The sequence below is a fragment of the Ranitomeya variabilis genome, chromosome 1, assembly GCF_051348905.1.
Source record: "Ranitomeya variabilis isolate aRanVar5 chromosome 1, aRanVar5.hap1, whole genome shotgun sequence".
In the NCBI taxonomy this organism is placed as follows: Eukaryota; Metazoa; Chordata; class Amphibia; order Anura; family Dendrobatidae; genus Ranitomeya; species Ranitomeya variabilis.
In genome coordinates this window covers 1064300913-1064317888 of record NC_135232.1, presented here as the reverse complement: position 1 = coordinate 1064317888, position 16976 = coordinate 1064300913, and the positions used below count along the sequence as shown (strand labels likewise).

At 44.0% G+C, this 16976-nt stretch overlaps 1 protein-coding gene across 1 annotated transcript in view; it reads left to right on the top strand.

Moving 5' to 3' along the window:
* The window catches only part of N4BP2 (NEDD4 binding protein 2), a 99862-nt gene extending 83322 nt beyond the window's left edge, over positions 1-16540 (top strand). Inside the window, exons 13-16 of the mRNA XM_077279884.1 lie at positions 6384-6566; positions 6666-6834; positions 9958-10081; positions 13078-16540. Of these exons, the coding sequence (XP_077135999.1) occupies positions 6384-6566; positions 6666-6834; positions 9958-10081; positions 13078-13123 (522 nt within the window). The 3' untranslated portion in view covers positions 13124-16540. The remainder of the gene's footprint in view (positions 1-6383; positions 6567-6665; positions 6835-9957; positions 10082-13077) is intronic.
* The last annotated feature ends 436 nt before the right edge of the window (positions 16541-16976 follow it).

The following is a 16976-nucleotide window of genomic DNA, read 5'->3' as shown; positions in this document are numbered from 1 at the left end:
AAATCGCCACTCCGCGCGACTTGGAAACAAACGGCGCTGAAAAGCAATGCTGAATCCAAGGTGCTCTCAAAGTGTTATCATCCCCTTGCCTCCAGTGAGTCTCCTGCAAGAAGACCACATCAGGCTTCAGCCTCTTTAGGTGCGTAAGGACCCGTTTACGTTTAATCGGGGAATTCAGGCCCGCCACATTCCAAGATACAAAAATGTATGGCTGTGTGTTAAGTGGTGTGTTACTCATCCTACCCCAGTCCTGGGCGTCTCAAAATGCTGAAAATCCTGCATCTGGATCCTGTGGTCCCTGTCCCAGCGAGCAGGACCCTCCAGGAAGTCGGTAAGGCGTACAGAGTCGTGTGTTGGTGGAGAGGGGAAGGGGAGTCCACACAAGGGTAAAAACAACATAAGAACAAACCTATGATAGAAAAACATCAGTTATAACATATTAAAACATTAATCTGAAGCCGTGAGCATACAGGGTAGAACATTGCAATAATCTCAAGCTAGGTGTTTAACACCCTATAACTTCTCCTAGCCAGTGTCCTCTTGAGGAATGAGCCTAACCCTAGCCTCATCAGGATCTGTGTACACCGTAAAACGTCCATTTTCCCGCACTCTGAGTTTAGCAGGATATTGCAACTGGAATCTAATGTTGTGTTCCGCCAGATAGGAGCACACTGGCGTAAATAATTTTCTCTTGTCTGAGACCTGTTTTGAAAAGTCCTGAAAAATTAAGATCTTGAGGCCACGGACTGAGACATTACGCTTTTGTCGATATGCTCTAAGGATTGCTTCCTTGGACACGTAGTGCAGGAATTTGGCTATTGCAGGTCTCGGTTTCTTGTTGTCTGCTGGCATGGTGTCCCCTATACGGTGAGCCCTTTCAAGCAGTGGGGGGTATTGTGGGAAGGAAAGTTCCAGAGCCGCAGGCAAGTCTTTGGTCAGGAAAAGAGTAAGGTCCTCTCCTCTGATGGTTTCTGGGATACCCACAAATCGTAGATTATTTCTTCGGCTGCGGTTTTCCAGATCATCATTGTGCTCCCTCAATTGCTTAATTTCCTCCTGTTGCTGTGCAAGCATCTGATGAAGCTCTGCGGTTGATGTTTCACATGTCTGGGTACGAGCCTCCAGGTTCCCCACTGTGTGCGATAGAGTCGCGACCTGCGCCAGCACTGCTGTAATTGAGTCCCGTAATTCATCGAATTTCTTGTCAAACATGGGCATTAAAATACGTGAAACATCCAGAGCCAGAGTGTCGGCTCTGGTCTGCTCTAAGTTGTTCTGGGGGCGTACTTTGGCAGATTGTCCACTTGAGGGCGAGCCTGTACCTGCATGCTTAGGAGGTGATGGAGCAGGCTCAGCCATTGCTTTTGTCTTGTCCTTGCTGGTAAGGTCTGTGGTCTTTTTTAGTGGTTTGGGTGCCATGTTATACACAGGTACTGTAAGAAACCTTTCCATTAGATTAGCAATATCAAAAAGATGAGGCTTATGTGGCGGCTTCGGAGAATTGTACGACCTTCTACCCCATGTCCCTACTCACGGTACTTCAAATCATTTAACAAAGGGTTACAAAACCTTCCATTGCGTGGATTATTACTGAGCTCGGAAGCACTTTCAGCTCCTTCTGGTGAGTCACATGCAGCCCTATGACAGTCTCTGATCAATGCAAAAAAGGCTGTGCAGCAACCAATACCACAGGGGTGAACAGTTCCTCTGTCAAACAATGATCAAATAGCAGTCATGTAAGCAGCACGCCCCCAGCAAAAACTCCCGCAGGGATGAAGCTTATAATCACTCCTCCACACACACAGCCCCCACCCCAGAAAACCCGTTCCACAGTGAGTCCCGTGTGCGTGATAATCTTGTCTCACCCCAGTCACAGACTGATAGCTGATGCATTAGGCGACTTTCAGGCTGAAGGGGTTAACACAGTCTTCACTGCCCTGCACCGAGTAGCTCTCCTGTGAGAGGAGGGGGGAAGGGCCCCCTCTGTCCGTACACACTGCCCCTGCACAAACCTCCAAGTGACTCTCTCCTTTGTGCCTCCTTTAGGGTTAAGTCTTTGCTGGGGGGAGGAGGTGTTGCTGTCTCTCCGTGTGAATCTGGGATCCCCACAGAACAGTCTCTCCCCCACTGCAGTGATGGACGATGAAGGAAGGGGGGACAATGTGCTCACAGTTGCTGCAGTTCGTACAGTCCTCGACAGGCACACAGCTCCAGGGAGAGGGCACTATCAGGCTCCACTCCTACCTGCTTCCAGCTACCAGGTAGTGCAGCAGATCACTTCGATGGTCAGGTCCTCCAGGCCCCTAAGATGGCGGCCGTCTGCACCCACGATGTCTGCAAGCTGCTCTCAGGCTCTTCCAGCCCTGTCTTCCGGGACAAGCACACTGCTCCTGTTGCCTGATGGTGTCCACAGCTCCTCAGCGTCTTCTCTCCCCTTTCTGTGGAGATTTGAAGCCAGATGGACATGGATTCTGGCACTGCATGCAGGAGCTCTGTTAAGATGCGGCCATTCAGATGCCCCGCCTCCCGGAAGTCGGCCACAGGTTTTCTAATAAATGACGGGTCGCCCCCACCTGGAAATCCTTCCAGGGTGGGAGGCCGCCTTCTTCTGTTCTCAGAGGTTTGGCTTTCAGTAGTCAACGATGCCTGGGTCAGGGAGATCGTCACGTCAGGCTACAAAATAGAATTTTCTTCGCCCCCAGGAAGTCGTTTCCTTCTCTCTCGCCCTACGAAACAGCCCTCTCATCTCCCAGGGCTTCTCCAGGCCGTCGATTCGCTCCTCGCCTCGGGAGTCGTAGTGCCGGTGCCTTTTCGCAAGCAGTTTTCGGGTTTTTACTCAAATCTGTTCGTGGTTCCAAAAAAGGACGGCTCTCTCTGTCCGATTTTAGATCTCAAGCGATTGAACCGCCATCTTCGGATTCGGCACTTCAGAAATGAATCTCTGCGCTCGGTGATCGCGTCCATGGAACCGGGAGAGTTTCTGTGTTCAGTGGACATTCGGGATGTGTACCTTCACGTTCCGATTTGCGTACAGCATCTGAGGTTTGCGATCCAAGAGCGTCATTACCAGTTCACGGTCCTCCCTTTCGGGCTGGCGTCTGCTCCCAGGGTCTTTACGAAGGTCATGGCAGCTGTCATGGCCATTCTGCGTTCCAAAGGGATTCTGGTAATCCCATATCTCGACGACCTCTTGATCAAGGGCTCATCCCGTCGAGATTGCAGCCAGAGCCTCCAGCTTACTCTGGACACGCTGGTTCGCCTCGGCTGGATAATCAATTACCAGAAGTCTTCCTTGACTCCAACCCAGCGTCTGGAGCTCTTAGGCACGGAATTCGACACCTTTCGGGCTCAGTTCTTCCTTCCCAAGGAGAAGTTCCTTTCTCTTCGTCGGGGTGTCAGAGACTAAAAGGCCCGAACCCTCTGTCCCTCCGTCTCGCCATGAGGGTTCTGGGGAAAATGGTCGCTTCTATGGAAGCAGTCCCCTATGCGCAGTTCCACTCTCGTCCCCTCCAGCTGGCCCTTCTGTTTGCCTGGGACAGGAACCCTCTTTCCCTGGACCGTCCGTTTCGCCTCTCTTCCAAGGTGAGGCAGTCTCTCTCTTGGTGGACACTGTCCTCCTCCATTCTGCGCGGGAGGTCATTTTCTCCCTCCCCACTGGCAGGTGATCACCACCGACGCCAGTCTCCTGGGTTGGGGAGAAGTCTTTCTCCACCTCACAGCCCAGGGCCTCTGGACTGCCCAGGAGGCGTGCCTCCCTATCAACCTCTTGGAAATCAGAGCCATCTTCCTATCCCTCGTCCGGTGGCAGTCCCTCCTCTCGGGGAAGCCGGTCCGCGTTCAGTCGGACAACGCCACAGCCGTGGCTTACATAGACCACCAGGGAGGGACTCGCAGCTGTCAAGTCATGTCGGAAGTGGCAAAAATTCTCTGTTGGGCAGAGGGTCACGTTTCCTCTCTGTCAGCCGTCCACATCCCTGTGGTGGACAATTGGGAAGCCGACTTTCTAAGTCGCCAGGGCATCGTGGCAGGCGAGTGGTCTCTTCTTCCCGTGATCTTCAGCCAGATTTGCCAGCTGTGGGGCGTTCCAGATGTCGACTTGATGGCCTCCCGGGCAAACCGCAAGGTTCCCCAGTACGTCTCCAGATCTCGGGATCCAATGGCCATCGGATGCGACGCTCTCGTGATCACGTGGGCCCAGTTCCAGATGCCCTATTTGTTCCCGCCCCTCCCATTGATCCCAAGGGTCGTAAAGAAGTTCAAGACAGAAGGGGTTCCCGTGCTCTTAGTAGCTCCAGATTGGCCTCGCAGGGCCTGGTATGCAGAACTGTCGAATATGCTATCCGACGTTCCGTGGAGGCTTCCGGATCTTCCGGACCTCCTTTCGCAGGGGCCCGTCTTCCACCCGAATTCTCGGTCTCTGTATTTAACGGTATGCCCGTTGAGGCCGCGGTCCTGAAGAATGCTGGTTTTTCTCATAGCGTCATCCAGACTATGATAAGAGCGAGAAAACCGGCTTCTTCGCGTATTTACCACAGATGTTGGAAGGCCTTTTTCCGGTGGTGTCAGGACAACAATCTGTTTCCTATGACCTTTTCCCTTCCTTCCCTTCTCAGCTTCCTTCAAAGGGGTCTAGATTCGGGTCTTTCCCTTAGCACCTTGAAGGGTCAGGTCTCCGCTCTATCCATTCTTTTTCAAAGAGACCTGGCTTCCCTGCCTCAGGTGAGGACCTTCATCCAGGGGGTCGCTCATATAGCTCCCCCCTATCGTTCTCCTGTCGAGCCTTGGTATCTCAACCTCGTCTTAGATGCCCTTCAGCGTGCCCCCTTTGAACCGCTTCAGGACGTCTCCTTCTCTTTTCTATCCTGGAAGGTAGCCTTTTTGGTCGCCATCACCTCCCAATAGAAGGGTGTCAGAGCTGGCGGCATTATCCTGTCGTTCTCCCTTTCTAGTCTTGCATCAGGACAAGGTGGTTCTTCGTCCGGTTCCTTCCTTCTTACCGAAGGTTGTCTCATCTTTTCACATCAATGAGGACATTGTCCTCCCTTCCTTTTGCCCTTCCCGGTTCATCCCTTGGAGAAATCTCTTCACAGGTTGGATGTGGTCAGGGCTATCCGAATTTACCTCGCCAGAACTGCCTCTTTTCGTCAGGCCGATCCTCTGTTCGTCGTCTTGGATGGGCGTCGAAAGGGACTTCCCGCCTCCAAGTCCACAATTGCTCGTTGGATCCGTTCGGCGGTTCTGGAGGCATACCGTGTCCAAGACAAACAGCCCCCTTCGGGGGTGAAAGCTCACTCTGCCCGGGCTGTGGGAGCTTCCTGGGCAGTTCGTCACCAAGCTTCGGCCTCGCAGGTTTGCAAGGCCGCTATATGGTCATCCATTCACACCTTTGTCAAATTCTACAAGGTGCATACTCAGGTTTCCGCAGACGCGAGCCTGGGTAGGAAGATACTGCAGGCGGCGGTTTCTCACTGGCCGACCTAACTCCTCTTTTTCTGCAGAATACCCGCCCTAGGGACTGCTTTTTGACGTCCCATGGTTACCTGTGTCCCCCCAATGAAGCGAGAAAGAAAGAGGGATTTTTGGTTCTTGCCGTAAAATCTCTCTCTTGGAGCCTTCATTGGGGGACACAGCACCCTCCCTTGAAGTTGTACCGTGTTGGCTAACGTGCCGTTGTTGTGGGTTGGTACATAGGTTGAGTTTTATATTACCTGTTCCTACAACTGCTTTTGCACCAACTGAGTTGCCTGGTGTCTGTCTGAGGGTGTATACTGCCGGGGAGGAGCTACTTCTTCTTTATTTGCATAGTGTCAGCCTCCTAGTGACAGCAGCATACACCCATGGTTACCTGTGTCCCCCAATGAAGGCTCCAAGAAAGAGATTTTACTGTAAGAACCAAAAATCCCTCTTTTTTTAAATTTTTTAAAAATAATTTAAATAAATAAAAACTATCATTTAAGTTAAATATAGCTGTATTGTACTGACGTAAAAAATCATAGTGCTCTTTAATTTTTATTTATTTATTTTTTATCGAACAATGGACATCGTAAGAAAAGTAAAAAAAAAAAAAAAAAAAAAGTTATGGCTGTTGGAAGAAGAGGAAGAAAAAAACAAAAGGGCCAAAATGAATATTGACCTCAGCGGGAAGGGGGGTTGACTAGGGGAATTATTTGCACAACTGCTTTTTTTTAGGTTTATTATTTGCACAGGTGGACAAAGCTTTTCCAATTTTCTGCAGTGTCATTACATATCCCATATTTACTGATCTTTTACTCTTGTCATTATGGAACCCAGTGAAGAAACTGCGTTTTCTCATCATTTTGTGTTCATCTGTGATCTGACCATGTGCACTAACCAAATGTGTTTTTATTTTATGATGTACAAAGAAATTGAAGCCAGATGATGAAATCCTAAGAGAGCGATATTTCCAGGACCTGAAGTTCCCAAATTATGATGACTTCAGAGCAGAGGCTTTCCTCTATCATCAGAAGCAGCAGGAGAGCTACAGGAAAGCGGCAGAAGCTCATAACCGGGGCATGAAGCAAGTAGCAGCCTACTATGCTCAGCAGGTTGGTTCTGGCAAATTCGGAGCATGAATTACGATTACTTTATACATTGTATAATGTACGGCTGATGGATGGGATTTTATGGTCATTGCTTTACTATAGGGGTATCTCTATGGGCAGAAGATGAAAGAGGAGAATCTGAGAGCAGCTGTACAGATCTTTGAGAGGTCTAATGAGTATCTATTGCCCGAGAATATATTAGATTTACATGGCCTCCATTTGGATGAAGCAATGAAACACTTGCGCAAGGTGCTACTGGACAAAGCAGATGGTATGTACATTAACATTTTCATTTCATTGTTAGATTCAGAAGTAGAAACTACAGTACATCTTAAAACTGTGTGTATTAAAGTGGACTTGTGTTTTCTAAGCTTTTGCGAGCAAAGGCTAGTAGCTTTTGACTCTTGCGAGGCCTTCTGGCATAGAAGGGTAGGTAAATGTACAGTGCCGATGAAAAGTTTGGAATGACCTGTTCATGCATTGGTTTTCATCGTTCTTATTGGGATGTGCATATTGTAGATTCAGACTGACGGCAGCAAAACCATGAACAAACAGATTTGGAAACTAGGATTAAAGAAATATGTGTGAAACAAATCAGAATGTGTGTCAAGCTTTAGATTTCTCAAAGTACTCCCTTTTACGCTGAGATCTTTACACGGCCTTGACATTCTTTCAAGCAGCTTCATCAGATATCACAAGGAATGGCTTCCAGAGATGGAGAACTCCTGAGCGCTTGTTGGCTGCTTTGCCTTCACTCTGTGGTACAACTCATTCCAAACCATCTCAACTGGGTGGAGGTCTGATGATTGTGGCGGCTATGTCAGCTAATGCAGCGATCCATCCCTCCTCCCCTTGGTCAAATAGTCTTTCCCTAGTCTGGAGGAGTGTTTTGGGTCATTGTTCCGTTGCAACACAAATGATGGTCCCACTAAGTACCAACCAAATGGGATGGGATGTCAGTGGAGAATACTGTGGCAGCCATGCTCGGAAAGTATGCCTTGAAATTGAAATACGTCATCAGTGAAAACCCCCCTGACACCATCTCACTTCTCCATGCTTCACGATGGGCACCACACATGTAGAATCCATCATTTTGCATTTTCTGTCACAATGCAAATATCAAACTTTGACTCAACCATTTATCTAATGTCCAGTCCTTGTGTTGCTTGGCCCAGGCAAGTCTCCTCTTGTTTGTGGTCTTCAGTAAGGGCTTCTTTCCAGTAATTCGACCATTAAGGCCCTCTCCTCGTAGTCTCTTCTGGGCAGTTTATGTGACTGCCACTTGGAATCTGTACATTATTTATGATGGCTCTTATTTGAGGTGGTGTCAATTTGCGATTTCTGTGGTATGTAAAAATTGATAAACTTATCCTCTGCAGGAGAGATAATTCTTGGTCTTTCTTTCCTGTGGCATTCCTCATGAGCATCAGTTTCATCATAGCAATTGATAGTTTTCATGGCTGCACTTGAGGATACCTTCTAGGGTCTAGCAATTATTGGATTGACTGACATGATGAGGGGAAACTCGTGGGTAGAGGAAAGGCGATTCCTGCAGCTAAATAGGAAAGGGTTCTTTACAGTTAGAGCAGTCGGACTGTGCGATGCCCGACCACAAGAGGTAGGAATGCCAGACACTACAGCAGCTTTTAAAAAAAAAAGGGCTGGATTATTTACTCACAAAAAGTGGCATTTGGGTTATAGGTAATCTAGGGATAGAGAATGTATAACTAGTGGAGTTGTACTTGATGGACCAAAGTCTTTTTCTTTAATGATGGCCCAAAGTTTCTCTTTACTTTCAGTTAGAACAAGAAAAACCCTATGAATGAACAAATGTGTTCAAACTTTTGACCGGTATTTATATCAATTATCGCAGACTAAGTGTGTCGAACACAATTATCGCATCAGTATCAGTCAACTATTTCTAATTTATATGCTGGTGTCCACTGTCAACCAAAGAGAAATGACAGCAGAAGGATCAACCATGTTATATTTGAGCATGGCAGTTCATTACTCGTAGGCTGGAGTCACACTAAACGTATGAAAAGTCGGTCCGAGTCTCCCTGCCGAGAGTGGCACGAGTATAATGCGAGAACAATCCGATTTTTCACACCTAGCATTCGATTTATATCCGAATGTAGTGCTATTGCTGTCCAAATGCAATGCTCGCGCTGAAGTCACATAGGTGACATGAGTTCATTGGCTGTCAACTCCCATTACTTGTCTGACGGCACCGCGAGCAGGAGAACTTTCATATGCTCACGGTGGCATCTGACAGGGAATAGGAAGTTCACAGGGAGACACTGAGCACACTCTGCTCAGTGTCTCTGCTGGATGACAAACTGTATGGCCGCATCATGCAACCATGCAGCCTGCCATCTAGATGTAGCAGAGCTAGATCCGTCGTGGGACAAATGGATTATCATCATCTCTGCGGAAAGGTGAGGAATATTGTTGGTTGTTAGTTTTTTTATTGTTTTTTTTTTTTTAAACTCTTTTGCAGATGTCAATGGCGTCGCTGGAATGGGCGAGGTCATAAGTATGGTTTAATTAAGATTTATTAAAGGAGTCTCTCATTCTTTCATTTGAAGGACTTTATTCTGTGTGTGTGTGTTTTCATACAATGTGACTATGGTGTTAGTAATGCGGCCATCTTATTGACGCCTCTCCATTACTAACCTCTGGGCTTGATGTCACCTGACAATACAAAGGTGACATCAACCCACTTGCCACCTCTACAGGGCAAGCGGAAAGAGCGAGGCTAAGTTCCAGAATTGGCGCATCTTAGAGAATCGTCTTTTCAGGGCGGCTGAGGTTTTCAGCTTGGGAGTGGGCCGGTATCCATGGCTCCTTCCTAGGCTATTAATATCAGCCCGTAGTTGTCTGCATAGCGTTTGCTGGTTATGAATTCTAGGGGAACCCTACGTCATTTATTTATTTATTTATTTTTATTTTATTTTTTAAGTCCCCCATTGTAATAGCCAGTAAAAGCTAAGTATATAGTTGTGAGCTGATATCAATAGCCACTTACTTTCTCTTCTCTCCTTACACACACGCCAAATACACCTGAGAAAATAACGCTGTTGTGAGCTGCCCCATAGATTAACATTCTACGGTAGTGTGACTCCGGCCTTAGAGGGATAAACTGAGGCCATATGTCTGACAGTGGCTTATACCCCTCTACCAATTTAAAACCCATGCATGCTTAGCTCAGGAACATAATGGTATGCCTGATATTATGAGCTTTACAGGATTATCTGAAGTATTCAGTCTTTGCAGATTTTAGTAGTGATGGTAATACAGCTAGGAAGTCTTCAACTTGCTTCTGAAACAAAACACAAGTCAAAAATGTTTGTTTTTTTATTTGCATAATAACAATTATTCTTACATTTATCAGCGTTCAAACAGAACGGAGGCAAGTCATATCTCCTTGTGGTCACGGGAAAGGGAAACCATAGCCAAGGAGGTGTTCCTCGCATTAAACCTGCTGTTATAGATTTCCTCACTAATCATGACTACAGGTAATCCTATCCCCATACAAATGCAACAGTTCAGGATTGGTTGTGATTTCCCACCCTTCATCTTGTCTGCTACATTCTTACAGTAGCTCAGTGGTTTGTTCCAAAGGAATTGCACCTTTACAATCTACTATTTCCTAAGAGAGTGCCACCTACCCTATTGATGATTTAAAGGGAATCTGTCAGTAAGATCAACACAAGACACACATCTGAATGCAGATCTTTAAAAACTAAATCCATCAATTCTTTCTAGATCTTTTAACTGTTGCTGCATTCCTGAGAAATCAATGTTTACATTCATATGCAAATGAGAGTGTGCCCTGGGCATGACAGAGTACTTCCCAAGCCTCTGCATTCCAGGGTTGTTCTCCCACCCAGCATCGGGCTGTTTAGCATGATTGATAGCTCACTGTCTGTGTGATGTTAAGCACCAAGCAAGGAAATCCGACATCTATGAATCAAGCTATAAACTTTAGTGTTGGGCAAAGAAACAACATAGGGAGGCAGAGGCTTTGGAAGTGCTCTGTTGCACTCATAGCACTTTAATATCTCTTTTGCGTTTTTTATTAAAATGCCAATTTCTCTGGAATGCAGCAGCAGATATGAGATATAAAGGTGTCGATGGACTTAGCTTTAATAGACCTGCATTCCCATACAGGTCCTTCTCAAAAAATTAGCATATAGTGTTAAATTTCATTATTTACCATAATGTAATGATTACAATTAAACTTTCATATATTATAGATTCATTATCCACCAACTGAAATTTGTCAGGTCTTTTATTGTTTTAATACTGATGATTTTGGCCTACAACTCCTGATAACCCAAAAAACCTGTCTCAATAAATTAGCATATCAAGAAAAGGTTCTCTAAATGACCTATTACCCTAATCTTCTGAATCAACTAATTAACTCTAAACACATGCAAAAGATACCTGAGGCTTTTAAAAACTCCCTGCCTGGTTCATTACTCAAAACCCCCATCATGGGTAAGACTAGCGACCTGACAGATGTCAAGAAGGCCATCATTGACACCCTCAAGCAAGAGGGTAAGACCCAGAAAGAAATTTCTCAACAAATAGGCTGTTCCCAGAGAGCTGTATCAAGGCACCTCAATGGTAAGTCTGTTGGAAGGAAACAATGTGGCAGAAAACGCTGTACAACGAGAAGAGGTGACCGGACCCTGAGGAAGATTGTGGAGAAGGACCGATTCCAGACGTTGGGGAACCTGAGGAAGCAGTGGACTGAGTCTGGTGTGGAAACATCCAGAGCCACCGTGCACAGGCGTGTGCAGGAAATGGGCTACAGGTGCCGCATTCCCCAGGTAAAGCCACTTTTGAACCATAAACAGCGGCAGAAGCGCCTGACCTGGGCTACAGAGAAGCAGCACTGGACTGTTGCGAAGTGGTCCCAAGTACTTTTTTCTGATGAAAGCAAATTTTGCATGTCATTCGGAAATCAAGGTGCCAGAGTCTGGAGGAAGACTGGGGAGAAGGAAATGCCAAAATGCCTGAAGTCCAGTGTCAAGTACCCACAGTCAGTGATGGTGTGGGGTGCCATGTCAGCTGCTGGTGTTGGTCCACTGTGTTTCATCAAGGGCAGGGTCAATGCAGCTAGCTATCAGGAGATTTTGGAGCACTTCATGCTTCCATCGGCTGAAATGCTTTATGGAGATGAAGATTTCATTTTTCAGCGCGACCTGGCACCTGCTCACAGTGCCAAAACCACTGGTAAATGGTTTACTGACCATGGTATTACTGTGCTCAATTGGCCTGCCAACTCTCCTGACCTGAACCCCATAGAGAATCTGTGGGATATTGTGAAGAGAAAGTTGAGAGACGCAAGACCCAACACTCTGGATGAGCTTAAGGCCGCTATTGAAGCATCCTGGGCCTCCATAACATCTCAGCAGTGTCACAGGCTGATTGCCTCCATGCCACGCCGCATTGAAGCAGTCATTTCTGCCAAAGGATTCCCGACAAAGTATTGAGTGCATAACTGAACATTATTATTTGATGGTTTTTTTGTTTGTTATTAAAAAACACTTTTATTTGATTGGACGGGTGAAATATGCTAATTTATTGAGACAGGTTTTTTTGGGTTATCAGGAGTTGTAGGCCAAAATCATCAGTATTAAAACAATAAAAGACCTGACAAATTTCAGTGGGTGGATAATGAATCTATAATATATGAAAGTTTAATTGTAATCATTACATTATGGTAAATAATGAAATTTAACACTATATGCTAATTTTTTGAGAAGGACCTGTATATGCTCTTTGGAGGGGGGTAATGTTACTTTCAGATTTCTCTGATCTTTGTTTTGTTTTTACCTTCACTATAAAAGAATACCTTATAAAATTAGTATATTTGCTGCAAAACACAATATAGGAACAGTTTGTGAATGTGCCAGTACTGCCTAAATTAGTTTTTGGGTTCATTTTATTTTGATTTTATGATACAGGACAAATGAAGCATTAAAGGGAACATGCCACTTACATTACTTTTTGATAATTAAAACCTGATCTACAGTTAGAAAATAAAAATGTCAGCATTATTTTTTATTTATTTTTTTAGTTTTTGTGATGTGTTCTTCTTTCAATTCTTTTTTCTTTTCTGTACGTGATTATGGGGACAGCCATTATGTTAGTCTTTGTATTGGGCAGAAGCCACTGGCATTGGGCACTGGTCTCTGGCTAATGCAGGACAGCAGGGGCCGTTTCTCTCTTACATCCTTGCCCTAGTAGACAGCCTCTTGAATGTATTCCATCAGAAGTTGGAGCTCTTGTTTTCCATGTTAACCTGTTAACACCTCAGTGGCCCTCAGATGCCTTTGTGAGTCCTGTACGTCTCCTACTGAACGCAACTCAGTCTTAAAATTTGATTCTATAAATACAATTCTTTTTCCCTCATTATATGCATTCTCTTGCATCCAGAGCTGTAAGTTGCACAAAATTTTGATACAGAAATCTAATGAACCTTGTATTTCTTTTCATTTAGATTTCAAGAAAAGACCCCCGGAGTTCTCCGTGTAAAATTGAAGTGAATCTGCGACTATACTGTAATCTAGGCTGTTGGAAGTGAATAGTACTCTTTATTCGGAGTAGCACGCCAGCACCATACAACCAAGAAAATAATGATGTCTTTATTTATATATATTTTTTTAACCTGCCGGTGCTGTGTGACAACATAGAAGTGTTTGCTTATTTTATAGGGGGCTTCACCATGTGTGGAGTGTCCGCCGTGCGCCTATCTGGCCACTGACTGTTTTATGACAAAATACTGGTGCTTTATTGGCGGACCTTTAATTTGCTCAATAGACATTTTATTGTGATCTTTTAAGTTTCCATATTTGAACCGAGTAATCAGTGTCAATATTATTAGTACAGAGCGATCTTACTGTTCTTTGGATTTTAGGTACCTGTGATATTAGAGTATGGTGGTGCTGAGCCAAATAATTTACCACTTTTGGAGCCACGTTTAATGCTCCGTTTCAAGTCTGTCTATGGGGCGAGCTGTAGAAGCAAATATAGCATTTAGTACTCATATCCACTAGACATGAAGCACATAAGTTACGTATTTTCAGCAGACATTTTCTGCACCAAAAATGCGTGCATTCCTGCCTTGTTTTTGCATGCATTATTTATGCATTTTTTGCTTTTTATTAAGTGACAAACGCTGCAAGAATGCAGTAAGAAGTGACACGCTGCAGATTTGATGATGTTTCCTGCCATCGATCGTCATTTGTTCAGTCCAGGACAATCCCATTAATTACCGCTGACATCTATGCAGTTAGCAGCGTAGCACAAAGTTGGCTGTTTTCTGGTGACCGATACAGAGATTGCAGCAGGGTCACTTTCTCTGTAAGGTGCAGCTCTTCATCTTTTAGTTCCTTGCCAGGGTTAGGAAATCTTTATTTATGGAGAATGGAATCATTCTGGTTTTACACTCAGATGCTGAAAATTTGTCTGAATCATTTGTCAAATTAAGCTGTTTTCTAAAGATTAATTTCAGCCATGAATACATCCACAGCACAAATGCCTGTCCTAAACCTTGCTTACAGTGTCTGTGTGTGGATAAATGTTAGCAGTATGGACTAGTCTTTTATCCAACTGGGTGTGTTCCTTAAGAAGACTCATATAGACAAGTGTTGAGGATCACACCCACCTGGCTAACCAGTAGATTTAGGGTATGTGCACACGTAGAATGGTCCACTGCGGATTTTTCTGCAGCGGATTTGATAAATCCGCAGGGCAAAAACACTGTGTTTTTCCTGCAGATTTACCGCGGTTTTTGTGCGGATTCCACTGCGGTTTTACACCTGCGATTTTCTATTATGGAACAGGTGTAAAACCGCTGCGGATTCTGCACAAAGAATTTACATGCTGCGGAATGTAAACCGCTGCGTTTCCGCACGTTTTTTTCCGCAGCATGGGCACAGTTTTTTCAGTTTCCCATAAGTTTACATTGTACTGTAAACTCATGGGAAACTACTGCGGACCCGCAGCAAAATCCGCATCGTGTGCACATAGCCTTAGGGTTCATACAGACGCTTGTTCCCTGCAAATCGGACACTAATGGTCGGACTGGCCCTACCCGGTCCTGACAGCCTCATAGAAATACATGAAGTGGTCCCACTCAGGTGGGGAGAGCCGCCGACCAGTGTGTGCATATCTGCCAGAGATACATGGACGTCTGCATGAGCCCTTACAGATATGGAAAAGGGGATCCCTTAGGAACGGATAGGTGCAAAAATAAAAAAAAATACTATATTCAACAGAGCAGTGGCGTTTACTCCAAATTAAAACAAAAAATGAATAAATAAAATTTTTGTATGTGACAGGACTACTTTAGAGTGGATACAGCTGTAGCAAACTCTCAGCTGTGAGTAGAAATAGGTCTGGGCCCATTTTTAGCTTCTGGGTGTCTGTTTTCACACTCGCCATATGTTTATAGGGACGCATCCGTCACAGTGGTCTATAGTCTACTTCTTTACCTTAACGCTCCGCTCATTTTTGTTTTTTCTTTATCACAATTTGGAATATCACAATCTTTTATTTTTAGAAGTCGTCACTTTTTATTTTATTTTTTAACACTTTTTGTTTTTATTTGGAAGGAAAGTTGAACACCAAAAACTATTACATTTGAAGTTTAATACTTGTTAACTTGCAAAAAAACAGATTTTTATTTCATCTGAAGATTCACCTGGATTTGGCAAGAGGATTTATGTTTTAATATTTTTTTTCCCCTTTTCAAATAATTCTTTAAATTATTTTGTATTATATGCCGTGCATTAATAATGTCCTGTACTTGACTTTCTTCTCTTTAACACAGCCTATTTAATTCTTAGGCTACAAGCAACATTAATGTATTTTTTTTTTATCACAGAAACTATGTAGATAGATTTTTATATGACGGATTCAATGAAGAACCAAATTCTCTGCTCAGGTTTTTATTAGTAATTTATAATCTTTTTATAATCTGAAAAGAGGATGGAGCAAATAAAAATGCTCTGATGTTTAATGCATAAAAGAGTCTTGGGCTCTGAGCACACTGGCATCATGGCTTCTGCTCATAATAGTCATGACCTGTTTCAATCTGCTAGAGGCAGACACTGAACTCATTAACCTTTATGGGGTTTTCCTAGATCAGAAAAAAGGCATTTTAATGTACAGGTGCTTCTCTCAAATTAGAATATCATCAAAAAGTTGATTTATTTCAGTTCTTCAATACAAAATGTGAAACTCGTATATTATACAGAGTCATTACAGAGTGATCTATTTCAAATGTCTATTTCTGTTAATGTTGATGATTATGGCTTACAGCCAATGAAAACCCAAAAGTCATTGACTGTAAATAAACTGAAATAAATTAAACTGAAATAAATTAACTTTTTGATATTTTAATTTTGTTTCTCCAGAATGCAACAACATATAGAAGGTATAAAGGTGTCAAAGGCTTTGTCTTTCAAAGACCTACGTTTTTTTTTTTTTTTATATTGGAAACCCCTTTTAATAGGTTCTATTAGGCTTCTGATTGTTCTTCCGTGTGCCCACAGCCTTATTAATGCCAGAAATACAGAGCTTATTGGAGTTGAGCTTCTATTTCTGTTTTTGTTTTCTTTCTTGGATGTGAACAAATGTACAGAGTATTATATATTGTGATGTGTACATACTGGATGTTTTTATATGGAATGTACATATTATGAATTGTCTTATAATATTTTTTGCAAGAGAGCATTATGCTGCCAGTTGGTTCCATGCGCAAAAGAAAACTATTACCAAATATTGTGTCTGGCATATGTTGGATGTGTGGACCACTGCAAAGAGGTAATAATGTCTATATTCTATTTTTATAGTTTATTAAAACCAACTTTTATGGCATGTATTTTTTGTTTTGGAAGTGTAAACAGTTTTATGGATATTTTTTAAAATAATACAAATAAAATTGATTTTTAACGAGTGATTCTTGCATGTTCATTTGTGTTCTATAACCTATTACTCTATAAAATAAAGTGTAGCAAAGGCATTAAGTGCAGTGACAGGTGTCTTAGAAAATATTTTTGCAGTCAAACAATACAAACCCCCAAATAGCAATAGCCTAGCTACCCGGGAAGGGCAGAGGGGTGCGGTGGTCCAGAGTCACACACACACAGGGGTCCTCCTGGGGTCTACATTATCCTTAACTATCTCGGCGTGTGCAGCCTGCAGATATAGTAAAGTCCTGCAGTAGAGCAGGAATACACAATCTGCCTGCACTACTGCTCTCCTTTCTCCTTTAAGCATGCTGTCCACACAAAGTCAGGATGATGCGGTGCCTGGATGCGCGGCACTTCTGAGTCCCAGTGCTGTATATGATGTGGTGTGTGGAGCGACTGCACAGGACGTCTGAGTCCCAGC